The 23,762-nt window shown below is 35.7% G+C and overlaps 1 protein-coding gene across 2 annotated transcripts in view; it reads right to left on the bottom strand.

Moving 5' to 3' along the window:
• The window catches only part of LOC128677474 (uncharacterized protein), an 88,874-nt gene that overhangs the window by 20,976 nt on the left and 44,136 nt on the right, over window positions 1-23,762 (bottom strand). For both annotated transcript variants that reach the window (XM_053758359.2, XM_053758360.2), the window contains exon 9: window positions 22,277-22,409. In XM_053758359.2, the coding sequence (XP_053614334.1) occupies window positions 22,277-22,409 (133 nt within the window). The remainder of the gene's footprint in view (window positions 1-22,276; window positions 22,410-23,762) is intronic.

Here is a 23,762-nt window from a genome sequence, read left to right as displayed (position 1 = left end):
TAAGATATTTCATCATAGGCCTTTTATTGTCACATACAAGGGACTGAATTGTAAATGAAGGCTGTTAAAAGTCGAAAGTGAAATAAAATTAAAACGACTTAATAAAAAAGTGATGTGACAATTCATTTAGCAAATGTTCAAGCATTCCGTTGAATAACATTAGAGGAACAATATTTTATGCAGCGCGTCGTCAGTTCAGCCATAGGACGTACAAAAAATAACGAAGATGTAGAGGTGCATGTAATATTAAGAGACATTGTCAATTGAATCAATCAATTGAAAAAGAAATCTGTCCACGTGGAATATTAACTATTACGAATATTTACAATATGCATGGAAATTGGGACTTTGATCCGGTCGGTCGGTAGTCCGACCTTGACAAATCATAGATATTTAGTTTCAGATTTCTTTATTGCAAGTGTTAACACATGTTAAAAAGATATCACTTAAAGTGAAAGTACAGGTCACTCCCTGTAAAGACTGCAAACATTGAGGCAGATGCCTTTTAATTAAACTATTAAACTACTTCCAAAATAGGTCAAATCAACGCAACACTGCTATTTATGTATTTGTTTTTAATACAATTTCATTGATTTTACTAACTTTATTTAATATACATGGACTGTCTATTGTCTGATAAATGAACAAATTCATTTAATACTTATTTCCGTAACCTCAATGGTTTGTGAGTACTCAGGTCGTCAGGGGGCGAGTGGCGGGGACAGCGCAGCGGGGGCCGGATGTCATGGAAAAATTGCTACTTCCCAGCCGACCCCGCACAAAAGGGCCGTCTGGATATTATTATCAAGTGTAGTGACCTCCACGGTGCTGTGTTACAAGCAGTCTATCAAAAAATATGTCAGCTCCTTTTGCGAGTTTGTTGTGAACTATATGATGTGATAGGCGATCCCTGCATTACACATTTATTTTTGTCGCTTTTGTTTCTCAATTTCTATATAAATTAGAAGAGAAATAGAAAACATAACCGAGCAAATAAATTTACTTACATGGTCATTAGCTGATAGACGTTTAAGAAGTCAAATCTGGAAGTTCATTGAAGTTCATTGGTCTTAAATGATTCCACTTCCAGATACTTCGGCGAGGATCTTGGTTAAAATGCACAAAGCACTTTATATTTTTAGTGCACTTGAACTCAAAATAGCCTAATGGGAACATAACATAAGGTTTAGGGTGTTACGCGTAAGCTAAAATGCCTATTCACTCTTGCAAGAAGATCGCTAAATTGTAGAATTTGAGAAATATCGATGCGGAAAGAAAGTTCCACTAATCAAAAAGCTAGTGTTTTTTAAACAAGACACTTCACGATCCCGCTATTGTGCGAGCGAGGGCTGCAACAGCGGCTGTGTCTCAGTTGATACGTTTTCAATTGCAGCCAGCTGTCAGTGTGCCAATTCCGCGGCATTCACAACAAATTACGTATTAAAGCGAGTGGAAGCGCAAACAAAACGGTCATGTTCGTGACGTGAATCGAGCCGCGCGCTGCCGAGAGTGCGGCCCACAGCGCCGGTTTAAAGCGATTTCAAATTGAAACTTATGAGACACAAGTGTAGTCACACATACAAATGAGAGATACTAATTTTCAAGGGGTGTGTTTTGAAAATGCATTTCGATTTTCAGCTTGGTCCATTATATATAAGCAGCTCTATTTTACTACCAAGACAACGGTGAATTAAATAAATCTAGACCACACTCAGCATTCTCGGAACATGATCAGCAGGAGAAATTATGCACAGACGTTCAGATCTATATTGAAAAAAATAAATCATTCACAAAGAAGTGCGACAAGAAATAACGCAAAATAAGTGAATATTGTGCGAAGAAATATGAACAAACCCATAGAAAAACCCACAATCAGATTAACGGGATAGCACGAATCTATTTCATTGTATGTATGAGTTCAAACCGTGAAAGTTTAAAAAATATAAACGGATTTATACTACAACAAAGTTTAATTGAAATTGCTGTCGAGTTCACCGTGGCCATGGAAAGGTAGAGAGGTACACGATTAATTTAATTACCCATGTGCCAAGCCCTGAATTGGTCCGCCGTGCACGTGACTCGATGAATAGCTCCAAACCGACAAACAACTACAACCGCAACGAAACAACTTTACTAACAACAATAAATATCAATTTACACACGAGCTTATGTTCCACTGAACAGATACTTGTTATTTTCATCTGATAATTATGTTTTCCCAGAACCGGTGCGCGTTGGCGTTGCTTTTTTTGATTTCTTTTCTCTAATAAACCAATTAGCAGAGATAAGTCAAAACAAAAAATATCTATAATATGATACTGAAGGAGCTACTCTGAAATGTTTTTATAAACATTATTTTTCTCCGATGGAGGATTCATTTTGTTTTACACAATTGTTTTTCTTTGGAAAAGCTTAGGAAAATTCACATTTAGACACAATAAATACGAAAACATTCGTTAAAAGCCCAATTAGCAATACCTATAAATGTTTAGGAAAATAAGCCCTTGATTGGGCTTAAATCATCTTACGAGATCTTGAAACAGATTTTTATAAAATAAAATGAATAAAATGTGTATATAAAATAATGATGTTTATAAACATTATATTCCTTTTTACATCGCGTAGGACGAGCAACGAGAAAGCAGGATGGTGAGAGGGCACTGTTGCCTAAGGAAACACTGCAAAACTAGAAGCATCACAGGCTGGCCCGACGTTGGATATTCAAATGATCAATTTATATTACTTGGATAACGATAATGCAAATTAAGTCGTTATCATATTATGGTTAAAAAAACACATTAGAAACAAAAGTACTTCATATATCTTAATCCCGTGTCTGTTGCCGGTAAGCGATACCAGTTACAGTTACTTCTATTACCTTCAACTAAACGCAAGCTTTATGCCGACACAATTAGAAAGTTACGCTGCAGCCGGGGGCCGGTATCGGAAACCTTGGCAATAGACTCACGACATTTTTGCATTTTCTGAAAAGTCGCAGTTTAGCCTTTTTTGCCACTCAAAATATGTGTTTTGTGTTACCAGTGTATTAAATATGTACTAATATTTTTTATTTTCACTTAACGATCATCACTTGCAAAAACAATGTCAAAGGACGGCCAGGATTAAATATAACTACTTACTATTTATTAGAAATATTATGAATCATCTCATACAGGTTACAACACAGACGCGACTGACGTGGATACTGGTTTTGCCATTACATAGTATAAAACAAAATCCCTTCCCCCAGTTTGTCTGTCTCTATGTGTGCTTTGATCTCAAAAACTACGCAACGGATTTAAATGTTATTTTTTTTCAATATATATTAATAATATGGCATCGTTATAATATGTAATGTATGTGTATATAGTTGAGGAGAAATATCTCGCGTCTGCTTGGGCCCTAAGAGATGTTGTTATCTGGCGCACTCTCGCATAATCCTTTTAATTAGCGCAGGCAAGATGATACGCCGCTCTCGGAACTACGCCGGAGCGCCTTTGCCGTTTTTACGGATCACTGAATCGAGTATATTTCTTGTAGTGATAAATCTCGAGATGACTGAAAGCTACACTCCAGTAACTGCTTCGATAAATGGAATGGAGCAAAATGCATTTCACTGTGGCTATGTTAAAATTATTGCTTAATCCATTTTCTTTGTTGGTATTTCTTTAATTGCTTTGGTAGATGTGTGTTTATATATAACAAAAATACTTATACAAAATTAAATTACATACTTCAATGGATGACAAAGACGAACGCTTAGCGTATCTATTGATTAGAATACAAATATCACGAATCAATTAATTAAACTAATAGAAATGCGTTTGACAAATTTCTTAATTAATAGTTGCTAAGTCTAGACGTAAAGTAAAAAAAGCGACAAACGAAAACCTTAATTGCTAAAAATGGAGCCAAGTCTTCGCAATGTGAAATCTAGGGAGCCATCTCGCCTTCGCTCGCATTAAACCATAATAAATTATGTACTTAAACTATCCTCAGGAATCACACTGTCTATTTGTGATAACCGTACAAAAATCCTTCTTTTTGAGTTCAAACCGTTACAGTGTTGTATCTGACGCAACACTGTAACGGTATCTGTATGATAACCGCCACATAACATGACGCAAAATATATTAAATATATCGAGCTTGACCTGACAAACACATAACTACTATCACATAAATATAAAGTATAAAGAACAAAAAAAACCGACGATGTAGGTAACTAAAGATTTGCCAGTTACAAAAACAAACAATAAAGACATTAAGTATTGCTGGAATGGAGCATTAGCATAGCTGGGCTTATCCTTCGACACGAAACAAAACCTAAATACATGCCTCTTCAGGCCTGCACGGGTAATAAAACTAGATCTGCTCTGATTTCTTAGCTAGGCCCAGTCGATCGGGCGAGTGGATTGTAGCAGATGTCATGCCGAGTTGTTCAGTTTTCTGCTGCGTCAGGTACATATGTGGTGCCGTAGTAATCACGTAGTAGCAATTTTAACTTTTGAGTTTTATATGTGCACGCAATAGTGGGCAAGCGTGTAACACTTCCCCCCGCTAAAAAATCTAATCAAATCAGAAATACTTGAATAGAAAATAATGTCAATTTTCTTTTTGTTGATCTATGACTGTAGATTAGTTTGGGGGGAAGCCCGTTACACATCAAAAAGTGTACAGAAAAGTATTGCCCGACTTGGCTTCGGCACGATCGTGCTTGTAGATGTTTGCCATAATCATCAGCTTGGGGAGAAGGCAAGCAGACAGCCGGTCTAGGCGACAAAGCGGAGAGACAGCCCGCAGCGCGAGCGCCGCTCCTGAATGCCTAATTACGGAGTCGAGTAAATAACTTTTCTATTTGCCTCGGGTCGTGTTCGACGAAACATTAATCATGATTGAGCTAAGTGGCTTAATACTGGAGGGATAATGGGTAGCAATGATCGCTAGCGGGGGTCGGCGCCGCGGCGGCGCGCGACGAGGCGTCGTGACGTCGTCCGGCTCTCCTGTATAATGTGGACTCAATGAGCTTGTGAGGAGCGTAACGAACTGCCTTTTTATGAATAGATCAAAAGGGTTCATGTTGAATTAATAAAAAATGAGATTGCTTGGCAGATATAAACTTGAGGCTTATGTATGTTTTGAATCCGAATACAATATATGAATCTACTCACTAGCGTCGTTTATTCGTGCAATGCGATGGATTCGTGCTATTACGTAAACACAATTTACAATAGAATGATAAATAAAAATTATATATATATTATATATAATTTTTATTTATCATTCTATTGTAAATTGTGTTTATGTAATAAAGTAAAAGTGTGCATCTTGCACATGAAAACGACGCAGTTCTGCAACTGTGCCCATCAACCGCAAACTTAAAGTTCCACCAATATTGTAATTATTTCGTATATGGATACCTACCGGAAAACTTGAAGAGGCAACTCTTGCAGCCAGGCCCGGAAGAGGTTATCACCCGGAACTGTTAGGGCGCGGCTTTCAAGTCGCGGTCTTAAATAGCGAACACAAACATGGAGAACGGGCCCGACCGCCTCGGGGCTCCGCACTGTTATTGTTTATATACTTACTATGAGCGTTTGCGTCTTGGCCCAAATCTTAATATTTTTAAATCACCTACATATTGGGCTAGTTGAAAAAAAAAATTTGATGACTATTCGAAGGCCCTTATTTTAAAAGAAACACAAGTGAAAAAATTACTGTCATAATGACAATGCTTTCAAAGATATGACGAAAATTAAATCACACATTGTTGGACACGTCCAAACGCTCCATATTAAATGACAGAACAAGTGACGTCACAACTTGCTAAATTGTTCGCAAAGCAACCTGTATATAGCTTTGTTCTAAACAGCTACTAAAAGTTATTACAGTTTTTTTTTTTATTATGATGGTTGAGTTTGTTCTGATTATTTCATTATAATTGAAAATTTACATTACAATCAACTTTAAATCTTCGTATCCAGCTGCATTGTTACACTCTACTTATTATCATAATGATCCTAAATATATCTATTTTTGTCAACTATTTTATATATTATAAAAATAAAATATTTAAAAATTAAATTTCTATGCTTGTTTTTGAAAACCTTGCTTGTTTTCCGCTGTCTGTCTGTGCTTATGTATGCTTAGATCTTTAAAACTACGCAATCCGCTGCTTAGTTTTTGATGCGGGATTTTTTATAATTTATTATGGCTTTGCCCAAGCGAAGCCGGGATGTGCCGCTAGTATGCAATGAAACAATTAAAGAATCAAGTATTTTCAACGTCAAACATAGAGATTACAATGTGAAGTGAAAAAGGCCGTAAGCCGTTAAAGTTCATAAATAAGTTGCAGTGACCATTTCTCAATATTGAGCGCAGGTATATCAATTAATACAAATTAATTATATGTAATCCGGTTAAACTTTTCGGCATAACAGTGCTTATTGACAATTTTGTCCGAGGAATTTCTTTTTAAAACGAAGGCATTGCAATAATAAAAATAGGACCTAATAGAAGAGGGACACGATGATCGGGCCACAGTATAAATAATACAAACATCGGGTTGAGAAAATTTGAAAAGAAACCATCAAGATATAAGTTGTGCGGCTGGTCGGATGCTGCGGACGTGTGTCAGACATTCCAATGGGCGTTTCCAGAGGAAAATGTTAATTAACATCTTCCGCTTGCATGTTGGAAAACTTGCCGGTGGAATTAAACATAAAACAGTGATTTTCGCTGAAAATGGTTCATGTTTTTAATTATTATCTTTACTAGAAAACGCTGTATGCACGTTTCTCTTATATTCATTTCATCAGCAATGTGCATGTTAGTAATTTTTATTTGGAAAAAGTGTAAATATGTAAGGAAGCTGATGGAAATGTAATGAAGTAGATGTGTTTAGTTAAAGTAGACTTGGACTACTTAAATATTGCAAAACTAAACACAGAAATAACATCAATCGCAAATCAAGATCAAATAATATATATTTCGTACAGTAGTAAATAGTGCAATAAAATATTTAACTAAATCACGCGGTTAGCCAGAAGGCATAAAGGTGCACACACACTGTAAAGTGCAACGTATCTGCACAAAAGTGGGCACTCAGATTCGCCGCGGGCGCCACCAGGGGGCGCTGCCAGAGAGCTTTTCCTTGTCGCCGGGCATAACACTAAACGATAATCTCGATATTGCAATCGACTTCCGATCCTTAAACGGCAACAATTGTCGTATGTCGCGTTAATGGAACCGCCCCGTTCACTCGCCGAACCACGTTTTTATGCATATTGAGTTTGCGTTTATAACCGATATGTGAAAACCTTTACGTGAAATGGATGGTGAGAAAACTCAGTTTTGTTACTAATATAACTTTACAACTTATATACATTTTTTTAATTTCATACTTTTTGAAAATAGACTTTCCAGCCAACTTTAAATCTATTAAGTTATTTATAGGTATACAACGAATAAAAAACCTAAGCTACTATATAATAGCTAAATAAATAAATTAAAACTAATAAAAATAAATTATTTAAAAAAAAGAATTATTTATCAATACGTATAATAAAATTTAAGAAAGGTCAAATTTGTACATTAGATATTTTTTTAAATTCTTCATGGAATATACTTGGTTACTGATATAGATAACGAAAATATAGTTATGGAAATTTTTATCTATCTGTCTGCCTGTTTGTCTGATAGCGCATCATTCGAAATCTACTGGACCGATTTGCTTGAAATATGGTATGTGGGTACCTTATATACCGGGTTAACATCTTTGATACATTTCATCTTGGTCAGGTTCCCGTAGGATAATTGAAAAACTAATTATGAATAAAAAATGCCTCAGAATCCCGGGTTAACATCTTATAAACATTTGATCCCGGAAAATGAGGAAGGTCCTGTAGAAAAATTAAAATAACAATCCACGGGGCCGATTTACTTTAAAATTTGTAGAAAGGTATAAACAGAATATAAACAAATTGTTTTTATTCGATTAAAGTCTGATATAGATATAATGGGCGCAGTATGTATGTAACATTTATATCAGTATAAAACTCTTCCGTGACTGAGAACCTGAACCGAAACTGCTGAAATTTGGCATGTAGGTGAGCACTAAGAGAGGATTTTTGGAAATTCTACTCCGAAGGGGGTGAAAGGGGTGAAATCTGTAAATATGAAAGTTCTACACCGTTGAAGTTAGTGATTTGAAAATTTGGATTTTGGTTGTTTACAAAAGATTTTTCTGAAAATTTACCCTCAACCCCTTCATAAGGGCGGTGAAAGATTGTATGGGACTTAATACAATTTTCTAGATAAAAAGCTGAAAATTGGCACACTTACTTTTTGTAGCAAATAACAGTAATAGTAAATACAAAAAATGTTTAATTTACGTTTGTGGTTAATAAAAAACCAGGACGTAAAACGTCATGGAAAATGGGACGGCACGCGTTGCAGAAAGCGGGAGTGGGAGTAGGAGCGGGAAATGGGAAGGAGACACGTAGTGGGAAACAGGACATACACAAGCATACATAAAACATACATTGCCAAAAGCATGATGGCACAATATGTAGTAAACGGTACGGGATATCTACTTTACATTACATAAAGCGGGATTGGACAAGTTTGCGGGACGAGATTCGCGGCGGGAAACAGAAAATTGAACTAAAGATGAGAAAAAATGCAAATTTGAATCATATATGTTTACCAGTCTTACAGAGTACACGATAAAATTACTGAGATTTTGCTATGAAATTCACGCGGGCCGCGGCCCGCGCTAGAAAAGCTAGTATTATATATTTACAAAAATGCCAGTCCCTGCAAAAAGTCCAAAAGGCTGACAGCATTGCCACGTTGGATGGTAATACTTAATATCTGGCCGAGATATATGCCAGCCTTTTGGACACCTGTTACCTCAATGAACTTATTGTTTTTCATATTCCTGTTGAAAAATAAACGCTGCATATTTTAGGTAATATTAGGTTTTTGTTGTTTCCATCCATGATAAGTATTTTTTTTACATCAATAAGGAATGTGTTAACATCCAATGTTGAAATGTGAATCTAGTAGATTTAGAAACCAAAAAACATTTTTCTGAAAATAAAGTCTTTAAAAAAATTAAAACAATAGAAAGGCCTATAAAAACTTTGAAAGTATTGCGAATAATTATAAAGAAACTGCGTCAGAAATACTATGAAAACGATTGAGGGCACAATGTTTGCGGAAATTCTCTTTTTACATGGGTTCTTTCCATTTGCGACTTGCTAAGGATTCATCTTTTTACTGAACTGGTCGTTAACACAACAATATATAATTTCGAAACTCCCAAGGAGCTGAGTCCCCTTGCGAATATTTTTTAATACAAAATAACATACTGATATCTATGGATATTGTATTGTATTAAATATTTATGTGGAATATTTTAAGTACCATACTATTGACTATATATAGATATATATCGGCACGGCTCGTCTTCGCTCGGGTAAAACCATGACAAATTTTACATCTAAAACCTTCCTCGGTAATCACACTATATATTGATGAAAAACGTTTGTACGTTTTTCATCAATACTGTGATACTGCTGAATTTATTTCTCTGTATTAACGTTTGTATACAGAAATAAATTCAGCAGTATACATAGAGGGGCAAGCTAGCACAATATAATTCCTAACAATATTGAATCTGAGAGACATTTAAGCAGCTCGTTAGTAGGTACAGGATGTTCGCGCTACTAGAGCGAGTCTAAGGGAGCAGGTGCGAACTAACGCGAATTTCCTTTTTAGATCTAGTGATATTTCATACTCCAACTAATACATAACTCTTACTTATTTACAGATAATATTCATCGTAATATATTATGTAATTCTTCACAAAATACCTTTTTTATTTGCAGTCACAGTAAATTGGCCCATAAATGTCAATCAAATGATCAGTATAGTGTCGTAAAGTGCTACAGAATATCGTAGACCCTCTTAGACGATCCTAGCCATATCAGTAAGTTGTTACAATAAACAATAGAATTTACATAGCAGGTAAATCCAATAAATTCCAAGAAGGCATACGAACTTAATATCAATAAGTATGTTGTAGTAGTTTACAAGATATTTCATAACGCGTCGACAGAAATACGCGCCCGTGAGTTATTGCGTTCAAACGTATGCTCTATACCTAATATTGGCGAATGATATCTAGAAGGCGATACCAAGCGACATAGGAAAAATCTTTTCACACATGAGTGTGCAGGTAGGGCTTACCTGACATTGCTTCTACGATAGGTATAAGGCAATCGAGGCTAATATTCCGAGCGTTATTGCCGCGCATATTTATTACTCAGAATTTATCGTCCGATTTATTCCGAGCGAGTAATGAAAATTCAAATTCGTACCTGTACCAATTAAAGAAAGTAAAAAAATGTTGCTGCGCATAAATATTGAGGCGATGATAGCGGAATCTTGGTAACTCAACAACAAACAGCATCCGAAAATGAAACCAAACAAAATTCGCTTCGCACGGGCCCGAGTGAGGGGCGGGAGGGGGTAGGCGGCTCACAATGCTGATTGAAAGCAAATAATGAAATCATAGCGGATGGAGTCTCGGCCGCGCTCGCAAATACTATGAAAAATTGCACTCGACTCTCAAACACAATGAATGCACAAAATAAAATGTTGGAAAACCTTTAATGTATAATACATACCCTTGACCTACTACTTCAGCTAGATTTTTGTAAATTCCCTATACACCTGTTTTATAAATAATAAGAAAACAAAACATGAACTACGTTATTTATTTCAAAAGGGCTTATTATTTGACAGGATGAAAATAAATTCGGTGACAATGGTTCTGTTTAATTAATTATTAATTAATGTGCTGCAATGCAAAAATGACTGACATTCTGTATGTATTAAAAAAAAGCTAAAGTAACATTTTATGATACTGACAAGTTTGACTCCAGGGAGCACCTTTCTCGTCGTGTTGACATTCTCATTACAAGGAAAAATATGGGCCCAAGTCGTAATATTAAGAAAATAATCGGGTCCATATTATTTACAACTAAATAAAGTACACATCCAACATGTCTACAACATAGTATTATCAAGAATTATGTCTAGTTTTACAGTCTATTTATCGCTCTAGAATGGAGTACAGTTTAGGAAATGACTAAACGGGAAACGTTTAGTCATTTTGAACATTTCCTAAACTGTACACTTTTTTCACGGTCCATCTACTTCTGGACCGATCACTCTACTCATCAGTCGAATTAAAATATCGCTAACACACATTAAATCAATATACATTCTTTATCGAACTAAGTTTATTTTGTACTACAAAAAGTGACGCAATATCCATGGCTCTGATGTTCTCTGTTTTATTTACCTGTGCTTTTCGCTTTACAAATGACAAGCTCAGTACCCCCTAATCTGTAGCAGAAAAAAAACCTCATTGCGGTATTGGTCACGTGTTTTGAACGCTGGCGGAGCGAGGCATGCCATCGCGGTGACATCATAAGCCGCGGACACATGTGTATTCTCATTTATATTTCCTGTATATCTTTCCGCTTTTAGATTTTCCACTGCAATTAAGAAATATGTACGAAAATAGAATAAATAAATATAGTTTTTTATCTATAAATTACAGAATATATTATAACGTATTTTATCACATGCTTATTGTTTAAAAAAAACGGAACTTTAATAATACTAGTTACACTAATCCCATTCTAGGTAATATTAATTTTTACATTGGGCCTACCACTCCCCGTCGGATCATGGCAAGTCGCAAGCCATGTTGTAAACCTTGACTAATTTGTTTGTAATCCAGTAAATTACCGGGATCACAAAGGGACTTAGCGCGCAAGTTTGTGTTGTTATATCAAATGAATACATACCACAAATTAATTTAATTATTTTGAGTGCAATGTCTGCACCTTGGAGGATTGAAATGATTTGCGCGAGTGCTGCACTCATCAGTATTATGGGTATTATTTTTATTGGCAACAATAATATAAGTACATGATACAAATATAGTGATATAATAACCACAAGGATGTTGGAATCACAAATATTTATTCCTCTCACAATGGTGATGCCATGGTTAACTTTGTAAAATCAAACTTTAAACTTGTTAGTACTGTACATTAATAGAATTAAAAATTAAAGTATTTAATAGGAGAAATTGTAAGCGACATAATTTTTTAAACGGTGTGATTCTTAAAAAATATGATCCTGTGCGAGTAAACTTGATATAGTACATAAAAAAAAAACTTTCTTAGCCATGAAAAAAAAACAATACGTTTCACTTCTTGAAGCCAGCATACGTTTCAACGTTATGTGCCATAAGTTGAGGCGCAGAGCCGTCACCATAAAGAAGTCGTCCAAACAGGGGCGCGCCGGCCAAGCCCAGCAAACAACACTTGACCTATCATCCTTTGTGCCGCAGCCATATTTTATCAAACTAAGAAAGCATATTTCTTACTTTATACGCGGTAAGGGGATTTCGTACGTGTTTTTGTATGTTACAAGGGATGTGGGTAGATTATAGTTCAATTAACTACAACAGGAAAACAGTAGCAATAGAGGAGGAATAACAAATAAGCATTTTTATAAACTAACTACGCGCAGAGCTGCAAGAGTTTAAAGTAATAAAGGTTGTTTAAGAGTTGGGAAATTTTAACTTTTTTTTTGTTTTTGATATTTTTATTTAAGTGGACATGTAAAGATTAATACACACAAATTTAATTGTATTGTACCTAACTACAAAACTTAACATCATAAGTTAAACGTTCTAAATTATAAATAGCTTTTGAAAGTATATCGTTTAAAACGAAATATTTATGCAGTGTAAAGATAATTATTCAGAAACAAAATTTGCCTCCAAATTGAGTATGTCTAAATTGATTTGCTTAACACTCGTCACCTTCCCCTTAACTCACGATGGAGCCATCAAAACCTTGTCATTATAATTCAACATGCACAAACCGCCGCACACATGACTTTGACCGTTATGTAGTCAACAGTTGGGTTCATGATCGCGGTAACATTGTTTCAGAGTTAAACATTGAAGTAATTGACGGGATTTGACATTTCGAAAACACACGTGCGCAGTAATAACAGGTCTGTTGACCTTTTTTATATTGATTAAGTTTTTCCATGTTTCATATGGATTTATGGATGGCTAACAACCTTCAATCCCTTGGCTTCAATCGGATGTTTACTGTTAAATTATATGTCAAATTATACAACTTTTAAACACAGAATGCAAAATGAGTATAATCTAATACTCATTTTGCATTCTCAGCGTAATATTAAGTCTTCTCCATTCAAAGCCCTTTCAAGTTAACACGTCGATTATGAAAATATCGTGTCAAGCCGTATGCAATGAGACGTTCCCGTCGGTAACACTAATGGTATACAAATGAACACGAGACAGTCTGATACAAGCTTGAAAACATTTCCTCGCGAAGTCATTGTTTAAATAGAAAATAGATATAAAGTCATCTCTATTCATTGCTATTTCCAAGTCAACCCGTCGATTATGAAAATATCGTGTCAAACGGGATGGGCCGAGACGTCGGTATGCTAATAGTATACAAATGAACACCAGTCTGCTGCCTTTAGAGATACGACCTTGTGGTATAATAGATGCTACATGTTATTAGAGTACAACACTTTATTAGAATTTTGAAGTAGTTAATTTGCCGGTAACTAAAGAAAAATTAAGAACTTGCCGATTAGATGACACCAACTTAAGTAACGGTACACTCGATAAGAAGAAGAATTGGTGGCCTATTCGTGCACTACGAAGATTGAATAAGAACACAACAACACGAAGTTACATAAAATGTGCATACTTTTTCTGTACAATTGCCACCTCTACCAGATCATCAATTTTTGACAATGAGGAATATAACGCAATGAAAGACGTAGAAGGCGTTTCGGCACATGAAGCCACAATAATATATATACAAGCCACCTATTGCAATAGTGCACAACTCGATGTCATTCATGTTATGACATCATTCTCAATAACAGAAAACCAAATCCTGGTGCTGCACTCTGGCGTAAAAATTAATCTCTATTTTTTATTTACATATTTACAGAACACAAATCAAATGTCTATATTGGCACATTTGCAATTGTAACCGCATGACGAAAATTTTATTTTAAGTTAATGGATTAGTACAAGACTGACTCTGTCGAGCCTTAAAACATTTAATCGAGTAATGAGTAAACGAGTCTCCTTGTAACGATGGTGGTCACGCTAGCCACATGCTAATGATTCAGAAGCGGCTTATATTACTTTGACAGTGTACTAAATGTTAGGCTCCGATATGACTAAGGCATATGTTTTCTAAGAACGTCTCACGATGTCTCACGATCACTGTCAATTTAAAAAGATTTCTGAAACCGTTTTCAGTGGCAATAAATCAAATATTAAACTAAATATCCTAGATATGAATTACTAAATATCCTACGATAGAAAATCTGCTCTATTTTTAATAATCTATAATAACTAACGTTGTAAACTAGCAGTTTATAGATCTATAATAACTAACGTTTTCAATGAAATTTGGGTTTAAAATATAAATAAAAACGTAAATAAATGTAATGATCACAGATTGATATAGAATTTGAACAGTCATCATATACACTTACAAACATCAACAAGTTATGACAGCTTATTGCACCGTGACTATTCCAATTCGCGTCTAAGCATTGTCAACTCTGTGGTGGCATAATGAGATTTTAATTGAAGGCGTGCCGCGCTGATCCGTCCACAGATACACTTAACTTCATTACACCGAACGATTACGTTACCTAATGTAATTGTCCTGTTAAACAATTTTGCATGCCTATGTTCGGGCTAACTGTCACCGACGACGCCCTGGCAACCCATGTTTTAGAAACGTTGAATGCAGAGATAGTCCGACTAACTGATTTTATGTGGTTAAATGCTTCAAGAGCTATTTCTAACCTTCTTGCATGACACATTTCTCAAAGAATATTATTGAATCATGAGAACTGCTTCATTTAATCTTCTTCATTTTAAAGGATATCTCAAACATCCAAAAAAATCGGTAAATATAACTTCTTAATTTGGCGGTGGACATGTGCAACAATTGCAGGTCCTTGATACAGCCTAATGCTTGACAGTACATAAATGTTGACAAAAATGACTACTCGATGTCGATACGAACAGTTTCACAATGTAGCAATCCCATATAGTACTTATATGGTGACAAATTAATTTTTATAAATTAAAACAGTACCGCTTTTTGTGAGAAATATCTGAATTTAATCACAAAAACATTCCTCAGCTTGGTTTTAGACGGCGAAGCGAACAAAAAAGTTGCAGGACAAAAATGAGATTTAGTAGCGTTTGATTCCGCCATTCCGCTCATATCCTCCCGTGGTGATTCAAAGCGAATAAGATACACACAGCCTTGGCAAATGATAGATACCATTCCCGAGGAGGGTTAATGTCAGGAAGTAAATTCACAGCAGAATGAGAGCGGAAACATGCGGAGATAGAGAGACAGAGAGGTCAGAAATGATGCAGCAGCTCGAGTGGCGCTAATGCCCGTCGTGATGGCAGGACGTCGAGATGCAAATGAGGCTGCGGCGTCGGTAACAGGCGCCGGGGCGACGCGGTCGACCCATCATCACGCCGCGCTGTCGCCCTCTCCTAAACACTAATTGTACTCGTGTTTGCACCAAAATGTATTATCTAGTTGACGAAATATGTGACGTTCTACCAGATGGTCGGTTTTTAGTTACGCATATTGGCACACAGTGACCATGGACCTTTGTAACAAGGTCCGAAACGTGACAGAAATAAAAATGGTATGTGCGCGTAAAGTAGTTATATTACAGTAATATGTTACTCAACAACTATTCAGTTTATTTTAATATACATAAATACCGTCCAACGTCGAACGTCACAATTTGAATATAAAATTTTGCATTTTTTTCAAGTTCAACAAACTTCAAATAACAGAGTTTGGAACTCAAATTAAGTTAATTTCGTGGGATTAATTAAATTGAAGAAGTAAGAAGTGGCAAAAGAAAGTAAGTAGACAATAATTATACCAAACCTTAACATTATAGAAATAACGCTGACTCTACATCAAAACTATGTAAGAAAATGGCTAGTTGGAAAAAGAAAATTTTCCATCTTTGGTTGTAAACGTTGTAAAGAAATTACGATATTATTTGCAATTTATTCATTCCATTACACACTGCGAGAATGACATCTTAATGTCAACGTTAAAGATAAGTATGTGCAAACAGATGACAAGGCGCAAATTTAAAAAAAACTGAGGCAAACAAGATGATTTGTGTCATATTCCGGTGGGCATTATCCCCTCTCCGCGATCGGTCAAGCGTAATTAACGCTTGCGAGCAGCCGTCATCGCGCATTCGCTTACGCTCGGCTGAGTGAGCGGCGACAGCTTACGGTTACCGCCAGATAAATACCAATCAACGTTTTGGATGATCTACTAAATATTGTACAAGAGAGATGGCTCTTTTATCTATTTTTCTTTCGCGGGTTTACTGGAATAAACTTCTATACAAACAAGTAGTACCTTTGTACTTAGTTACCTATTGGTAAGTTTTAACATTTCGAATATTTACTCAATATTATGTACATAATTTAATTAATTAATAAGAGAGAATCACAGTTTATCAATTAGGATTTATTTTCTCACCACCAACAAAATAAAAAGAATATTTAAAACAATTACAATTTTCTATAAACAAGACTCAGCAAAATATTCTAATAGATAAACCGTATCTGATCTCTATATATATATAAAAAATAGATAATTATTAGGTAAAACGACTTAATTTTTTTTTCTTTAAAAGTAGTATTCAAAAAACAAACTCAGGAAAAACGGTAATTAACGTATAAATACGAATTTGTGTACATACCTTATGTGATGATCAAATGTTTTCCCAATTAGTGTGCTCAATGAGTGAGTGATAGTTCATTGAAAAGTACGAGTGTATGCATTATACGACAAAACCGATATCCCATACAAATTAATTCAGTTATTGAAAGGTTGTTCCAACATCATTTGTTCAGTGCGCGGCAAACATTTCATTGGAAATGCATCATTGTCATTATATCAAAGTGAAACGAGTTCATTTGGGGGTTTTAATTAAATTTTGCTCCACTGACTTGATAACTTTTTAATTACTCTGATTTTAGTAACATTTATTGGTACTGGTAATGGTAGAGAGTTTCTAGTCATTAGGTGACAGAATCTAATAAAAATTTGAATATTGTAATTTAATGGAACTTAACAATTAGTCATCAATCAGTTCCCTACACAGCAATATGGTTATATTATGAAAAAAGTTGTAAAAATAAACAAGTTATTAAATAGATAATTAATGTGACGGTCAGCGAAATAAATGTGACGGTCGTTTCTATTATTTAATATACGGCCAGTCCACAGCAAGCGGTCTGTTTATACATAGTGATATCACCGAGCCTTGCACCAATTTCGACAGAACCATGCTTGTACAGTTTCACTCGTATGTTTTCCATCGATATTTGTTTTGAGCTCATTATTTCATATGACGCTCTATTTACAAACGTCTACGTTTATGTTTCGCTATCTTTTTCGCATCGTGTATATATTTATAACAAGTCTCTCATTTACCGACATCGTTACTTGATTTGGAAATGAGGTAACATCAAGCGCGACCTCACCCGATTGTGCTGTTTCCGTATTTTCCCAATAAAAAAAAATATTTTTTTTTAATATATATTTTAAAATGAGAAGACTTAAAGCAACCAACCCATTTAGACTAACCACTAAATTAAATTTAAAGTAAAAACTCGAGACACTATCAATATTTTATTAAACCACCGAGCTTCTTTTCCTATAAGAGCTGGTAGCGCATCGCTTATGTTCAGTCTAATCATGCGTACACTGGAGAACTTTGTTTTCACGCCCGGCGTAAGCGTGCGCCTCCTTAATCAAAAGGCGTCCAGGCACGAAGCAATTTGGCTGGTCGTCCGTACGGCAATAAGGACTGAGCGCTATTAAAACAAGCGCAAATAAAGCAAATTGAAAACGGCACCGCACCCCTTCCCCCACCGGGGGCAAGTGCGACCCTACCCCCGCTGTCCTCTTGTGCCCCGCAAAAACAACGCCGCTGACGTCTGAAGGGACCACGTTTCATCTGAGGGCCACATAGTTTTTACAACATCGAATATACATTACACATTGACAGTTACAACAAATTTTTATTCACTATTCTAGCATCTATGAATCTCCAATGAGGCTCGTATCTCGAATGTCTATCACACGGCTACCAAGTACCAACCTATATTTATCGACAGCCTCTTTCAAATATTCTTCAGATCCTAATAAGATTTATTGCTCTTGTAGAATTTACTCTAGAATGGTTCTTGAAAAATAATGTTACAAATATTAAAATTAAAACGTATAAACATATTGAATGTTATAAGCATTTTCCTCATAACAACAAAGAGCGTATAAATTTTTCAACAAAGCTATGTTCTTTGAAAGCCTTCTTTAAGTCTTTACGTAAATAGTGGGAGTTCTTTGTCAATTTAAATCTACTGATGTATGCAGAAGCGCTCTTTGCCATTGTGCTCGTCATTAAATTAGCTTATGTAATAAAAATATTAAATACATGCAATATTCCTTACTACTTGACAAAGCAGTGCGCGGAAAATGGAAAATATTTTCATGAGCTCACGGGTGGATGATTTCATGCACAATATTATACTTGATCTGATCATATCATGCGATATCCGTATTTATTGCGATTTAAATTTTGTTTGGAAAGATGGTTCCTCGCAATAAATTCAATACACGAAAACATTATCAATTCGAACGCGAAGCAAAATATTAACTGCTAAATTTTTTTAACATTTGACTAGTCTAAAGAAATATGAGCGACAGCGTTCGAAATTTTAAGTAAAATCCAGTCCTATTTGTTGCTCTGTTAAATTATGAGCGAAGTACCTTAATTACAAGACGTCGATGGAACAACAATTTGGTACTTTTTATTCATATTTTGTTAATTAATAAACACAATATTTGAACATTTCGGTAATTATTTTTGTATGGAGTTTTTTTTGCCCGGACGAGCCTCTAAGCTTGCGGCAGACGAAGACCCATTTCCCCACAAATCAAACATTTTTTATTTTATTTTAGGGTATTTTACGGGCGTTACATCCTGTCATGGTGTATCAAGGCGGCCAGTGTTTGCGGGGGTCCGGTGCGGCCGGCCGCTTGCGGTCGCGCGGCGTCGTGAGGTCGTCACGACCCGCTCCCCGCATAAATCTCGCGACCGCCAATTAAGGCCGGCCCGACAGTTTGTCTACGACGCCGCCCTGATTGCTTTCACTCGCCGACACTCTCGCACCGACCTCTGATCCATGGACGTACAAATTGCAGGATATCTCTCAAGGGAACGTTTTAAATGTGTCAGGTGAGCCGTACTGGAGAGTCTGCGGTGGAAATTACAGCATTCGCAATTAGTAAATTAATATGCATTGTAGCCCTTATAAACAATGGTGTTGTTAGTGCATGTGTTAGAATTTTTTACCATACAATACTCAAACGAACAACGAATTATCGTAAAGAGGCCAAATATGAAACATAAATGTATACTTTCTAATTTCTATATAAGTGTTTGGCAAATTGAAATGGACCGGATCCGAATGTCATCGCTATGATTGAAACCACAAATCCAAAACAGATCAATAAGCTGGGCTAGCTATATTTAGAAAACCACTTAACAGCGTGCGCTGGGAAGATATTTTATTTATAAACATAACATGTAAGGATAGATCTTCATTAAGTAAAAAAAAAACCAAATTGGACCAGACTGATAATTTTTCTAATGTTACGAAACATAGTTGAACATCTAACTCAAGACATCTCGGTTTTTCACATTATAATCAAGTTTAACGTTTAAATCAGCACTGAATAAAACGTGAATGCAACAACAGATGCCTTGCTAAACAATTTCGTAGTCGAGCTACAAGCACGGTTAGCTGCTTCGTAGCAAGTTACGTCTTCGTAGCACGTCGTAGCAGCTCTACAATGCAAGCAACTCACGCATAAAAATGACGTGTCGTGTTAATTTCAAGATGTGTACACATATTGTTTATTTATATAAATCCCAGCGCGTGAGTCGCCGCGTCGTTAGGGGCGCCTTCTCATGTGTCATTTTAAGGATGTACCAAATTGAAGGCTCCGTCGGGCGTCATCGCGAGGGGAGACTGATTTATGCCCCGGGCCCCCGCGGCTTCGATTAGAGGTTTATTCACTCGACCGAGGTCAGTTTTCTTATACGTGCCTTAATATTGCCGCCTTAGAGGAACTATTGATTTATAGAACGTGCAACTGACCATCTTACCGCGATTTGATTTGAATAAAAACAAAGGAGATCGATATTGGTGGCATTTCACGGCGGGTTTTTTTTAGAGACTTATGAGTAGCATTTGAGTATATAGCTAGGCAAAGGACAGAAACCCCGTTGAGAAAATAAATCAGGTATCTGTCACAATCACTACACTAAGAGAGGATATGGCTTAGAATGCCGAGGAGTGTGGCCGTGATTTATATAATAAACACTCTGCAAATTAGCCAAAGCAAGCTACACTAACGACGATCGCCGCCCTTATTATGAGATGTGGATATTGCGTCAGTGATACCGTTTTAGGTCTTTTTCGTGTTTCGTAATTAAGGGGCGGATGTGAAGGGTGCCAGTTATAGTTGCGCCATAATCTGGGTTCATTAGCTCATTAAACCAGAAATAAATTTGTTTTTTAATTAAGTCTAGAAACGATTTTTTAAACGGCTTAAAAGAAAATCTTTTCCCGCATCCATCTCTTTGTTATCCATGAAAAAAACTGTAAAAGATATAATGATGATTACTTTAGCTACGCAACAGATTTTCTTACGGTTTCCATGAGAACTATTTTAACTAGAATTATTAGAAAATCAAGCGGAAAGCCAGTACTAAAATTATATGACTTATCGGACACACTTGTATATTCTTATGTGTAACATGCAATAAATCTCTAGATTAGAGAAATAAATATGCTTGCATGCTTTTTTATTTCTGGTATTAAAATAACACATCGTTTTATTAAGGAATTTACATGACGACGAATTTATCCATTTTTAGACTTTCTTAATATGAAAATTACGTTTAAAACTCCCCATAATATTAGATTATGTCACACGCAAGCCATTAAAGTACGTGCTAAAACCAAACTCATCAACACGAGGGGCGTCTGTGGCAACCGTAAACATCATAGGTGGATCGAAGGAAAAAGTACCCTTGGATCCACATGTAGCCGATAAGACGCTATAAGAGAAGCCTAAAAGAGAAGCTGCCTGATGTGATATGGCTGAATGATGACAAACTAACAAACGGTATAAAACAGTACGGGTAGAAATTTTTATTTTTTCATTGTTATCATAGACTTAATTTTATTAACTGGCTTAGTTATAACCTATGTTTCTTCTGTAAATGCAACATAGAGTTAATCTATCAAATTTTGTAATAATCATAACAGCACATAATAATGACTGTTGAGTAAAAAATAATTGCCGTCTTTGTCTAGTTATTATAGTTTTATGTCTCTTGCGCGTACTTTTATGGACCACCGCTGACTGGAACAATTCGATGGAATTACTCTGTAATTCAATTACCGGATAGTTGTCTTGTAAAATCAGTCGTAAACATTGACCATGTGTCATATATACTGGAACTTCAGGACTATATGTCGTCTATTATTTAAAATATTCCATTCTATTACTAGATATACAGTCGGCGGAAGAAAACCTATCCCACAACCTAACTTAACTTTTCAAAGGTACTCTAGGTTTACCTTTCCTCAACTGACACTACCCATAAATTATTATAGTCATAGTATGGAAATATAATTTTTAAAAATTTCTATTCTTCCCCTAATCTCTGTACTAATATTGTCCAAATTACTGTTTAGCCATTTGAATCTTATATTGCGAAATTGTATTCTACAAAGCGAGAAAGAATGCACTATACAAAAGAGCCATTTCCCATGACTTTTATAATCTGCGCGGAAGAAGAAGCGGCACGTATGTTTTTCTTTTGTTCCCAGACTAAAACGGAAGAAAAAACAATAAGCCTTATTATAACACTAAATCTTAATAAAATCAGTGTTCAGATATTTTACACGTTCAGATATTCATTATTTAAACAAAATGGAAGACAATGAATACACCCTTAGCACTTACCTTAGCCAATGGCGTTTAGCGATAGCGGTGTGGCAGCATATGGCGTCGTACTGATCCGCTATCCACACGATGAGGATGATGTAGAAGGCGGTTGTGGTGTCGTTGAAGAACTCCGACATTATTGCCTCCATGCCTGCCAACAAGATTTTACTCAAGTTAGTTCATTGACCAAGGTACACTTATAGTTTCACCATGTCGTCTGTCTGTTCATCGCGGTCTAGTCAAAAATTATTAGTACTAGAGTGATGTAATTTGTTATGTGTATAGGTATATAATACATATTAATCACACACATTATCATAATACACAAAAGCTATTTTAGGGTACCTCCCGTACATGTGATATCAGTGGGAATGAAAAAAAAATTCATCTTTCTTATAGTGTTGTTGAATAGGCCTTTCAAAAATATCAAACATGTAGGAAGAGCGTTTTTGGATTTAGTAAAACGTTCGTAAATTATTAAACTTTAAAGTGTCGGTTTTCGTTAGAGTCAAGTATCCCCTCTACCAACGAAAAGGTTGTTGATAGGAATTCAAACGTTATGGCATCAGAACTCACATATAACGAAATTAGAAGGAAAACTAACATAGTTGGCTTTATAAGTTTACAAGTCGAGTGAACTTTTGGACGAAGGTCAAGTGCTTACATTAGAACTGTAAGAAACGTTTTCGTTTTCTCACTTCCTTTATAATGCTATCCAATAAAAATATCAACATTTCTCCTTGCAGAACTTTTTGGTTTACTGATAAAACCCCTCCAGTATTCACAAGTTTTTGTGATAAAGTTGAATAAAAATGAACGTGTCCATAATTTTGGTCATAGGATAGGCTCTTTAATAGAATTAGGGAAGTCCGAAACAGTAACCCCAGTCGGAGTTGAGAAATATGCATTCATATCTGTCTAGCCGTCAGCACTGGACATAATCCGAAGCAAGAGTTAATTGGGCGGATACGACACCCTAATTCACAGATTTATATAAAACTAAAGACTGGACAGACTTTGTCAATTTATGACTGCTATAGTATAATTGGCGAGCTATATTCATTAGCCATAATAGAATGCTGAATGGAAATCATTTGTTGAAATCTCTTCATCTTTTACACATAGAACACGAAATAGCACTCCATTGTGGTTGGTGTTTTAGGTAAATTTATGTTATGGGAAGCATTTCAAATCTATCTAATAAAGTAGTCGATCATAGAGTCAAATGAGATGACTTTTCCGAATGTCAATATAGGGTCACATTTCTTGGAGTCAAAAGCGTTTTAATAATTCTTTATTTGTTACTAAATCATACATTAAATAAAATCGATCAATTAAAGTTACATTTGATTATCGTGTTTTATTAAGAGTAATTTACATTACATTTTACTGAAGCAGCTACCCTACTCGGTAGAAACATTTCATATAATTTAGCTGTCCAGTAAGTACTCATTGTTATGTCGTTGGTCACGACTAAACGTCGCCGAGGCAGGTCCTCGCGGAC

The sequence above is a fragment of the Plodia interpunctella genome, chromosome 18 (assembly GCF_027563975.2).
Source record: "Plodia interpunctella isolate USDA-ARS_2022_Savannah chromosome 18, ilPloInte3.2, whole genome shotgun sequence".
Lineage (NCBI taxonomy): Eukaryota > Metazoa > Arthropoda > Insecta > Lepidoptera > Pyralidae > Plodia > Plodia interpunctella.
This window is presented reverse-complemented; position numbering and strand designations above follow the sequence as displayed.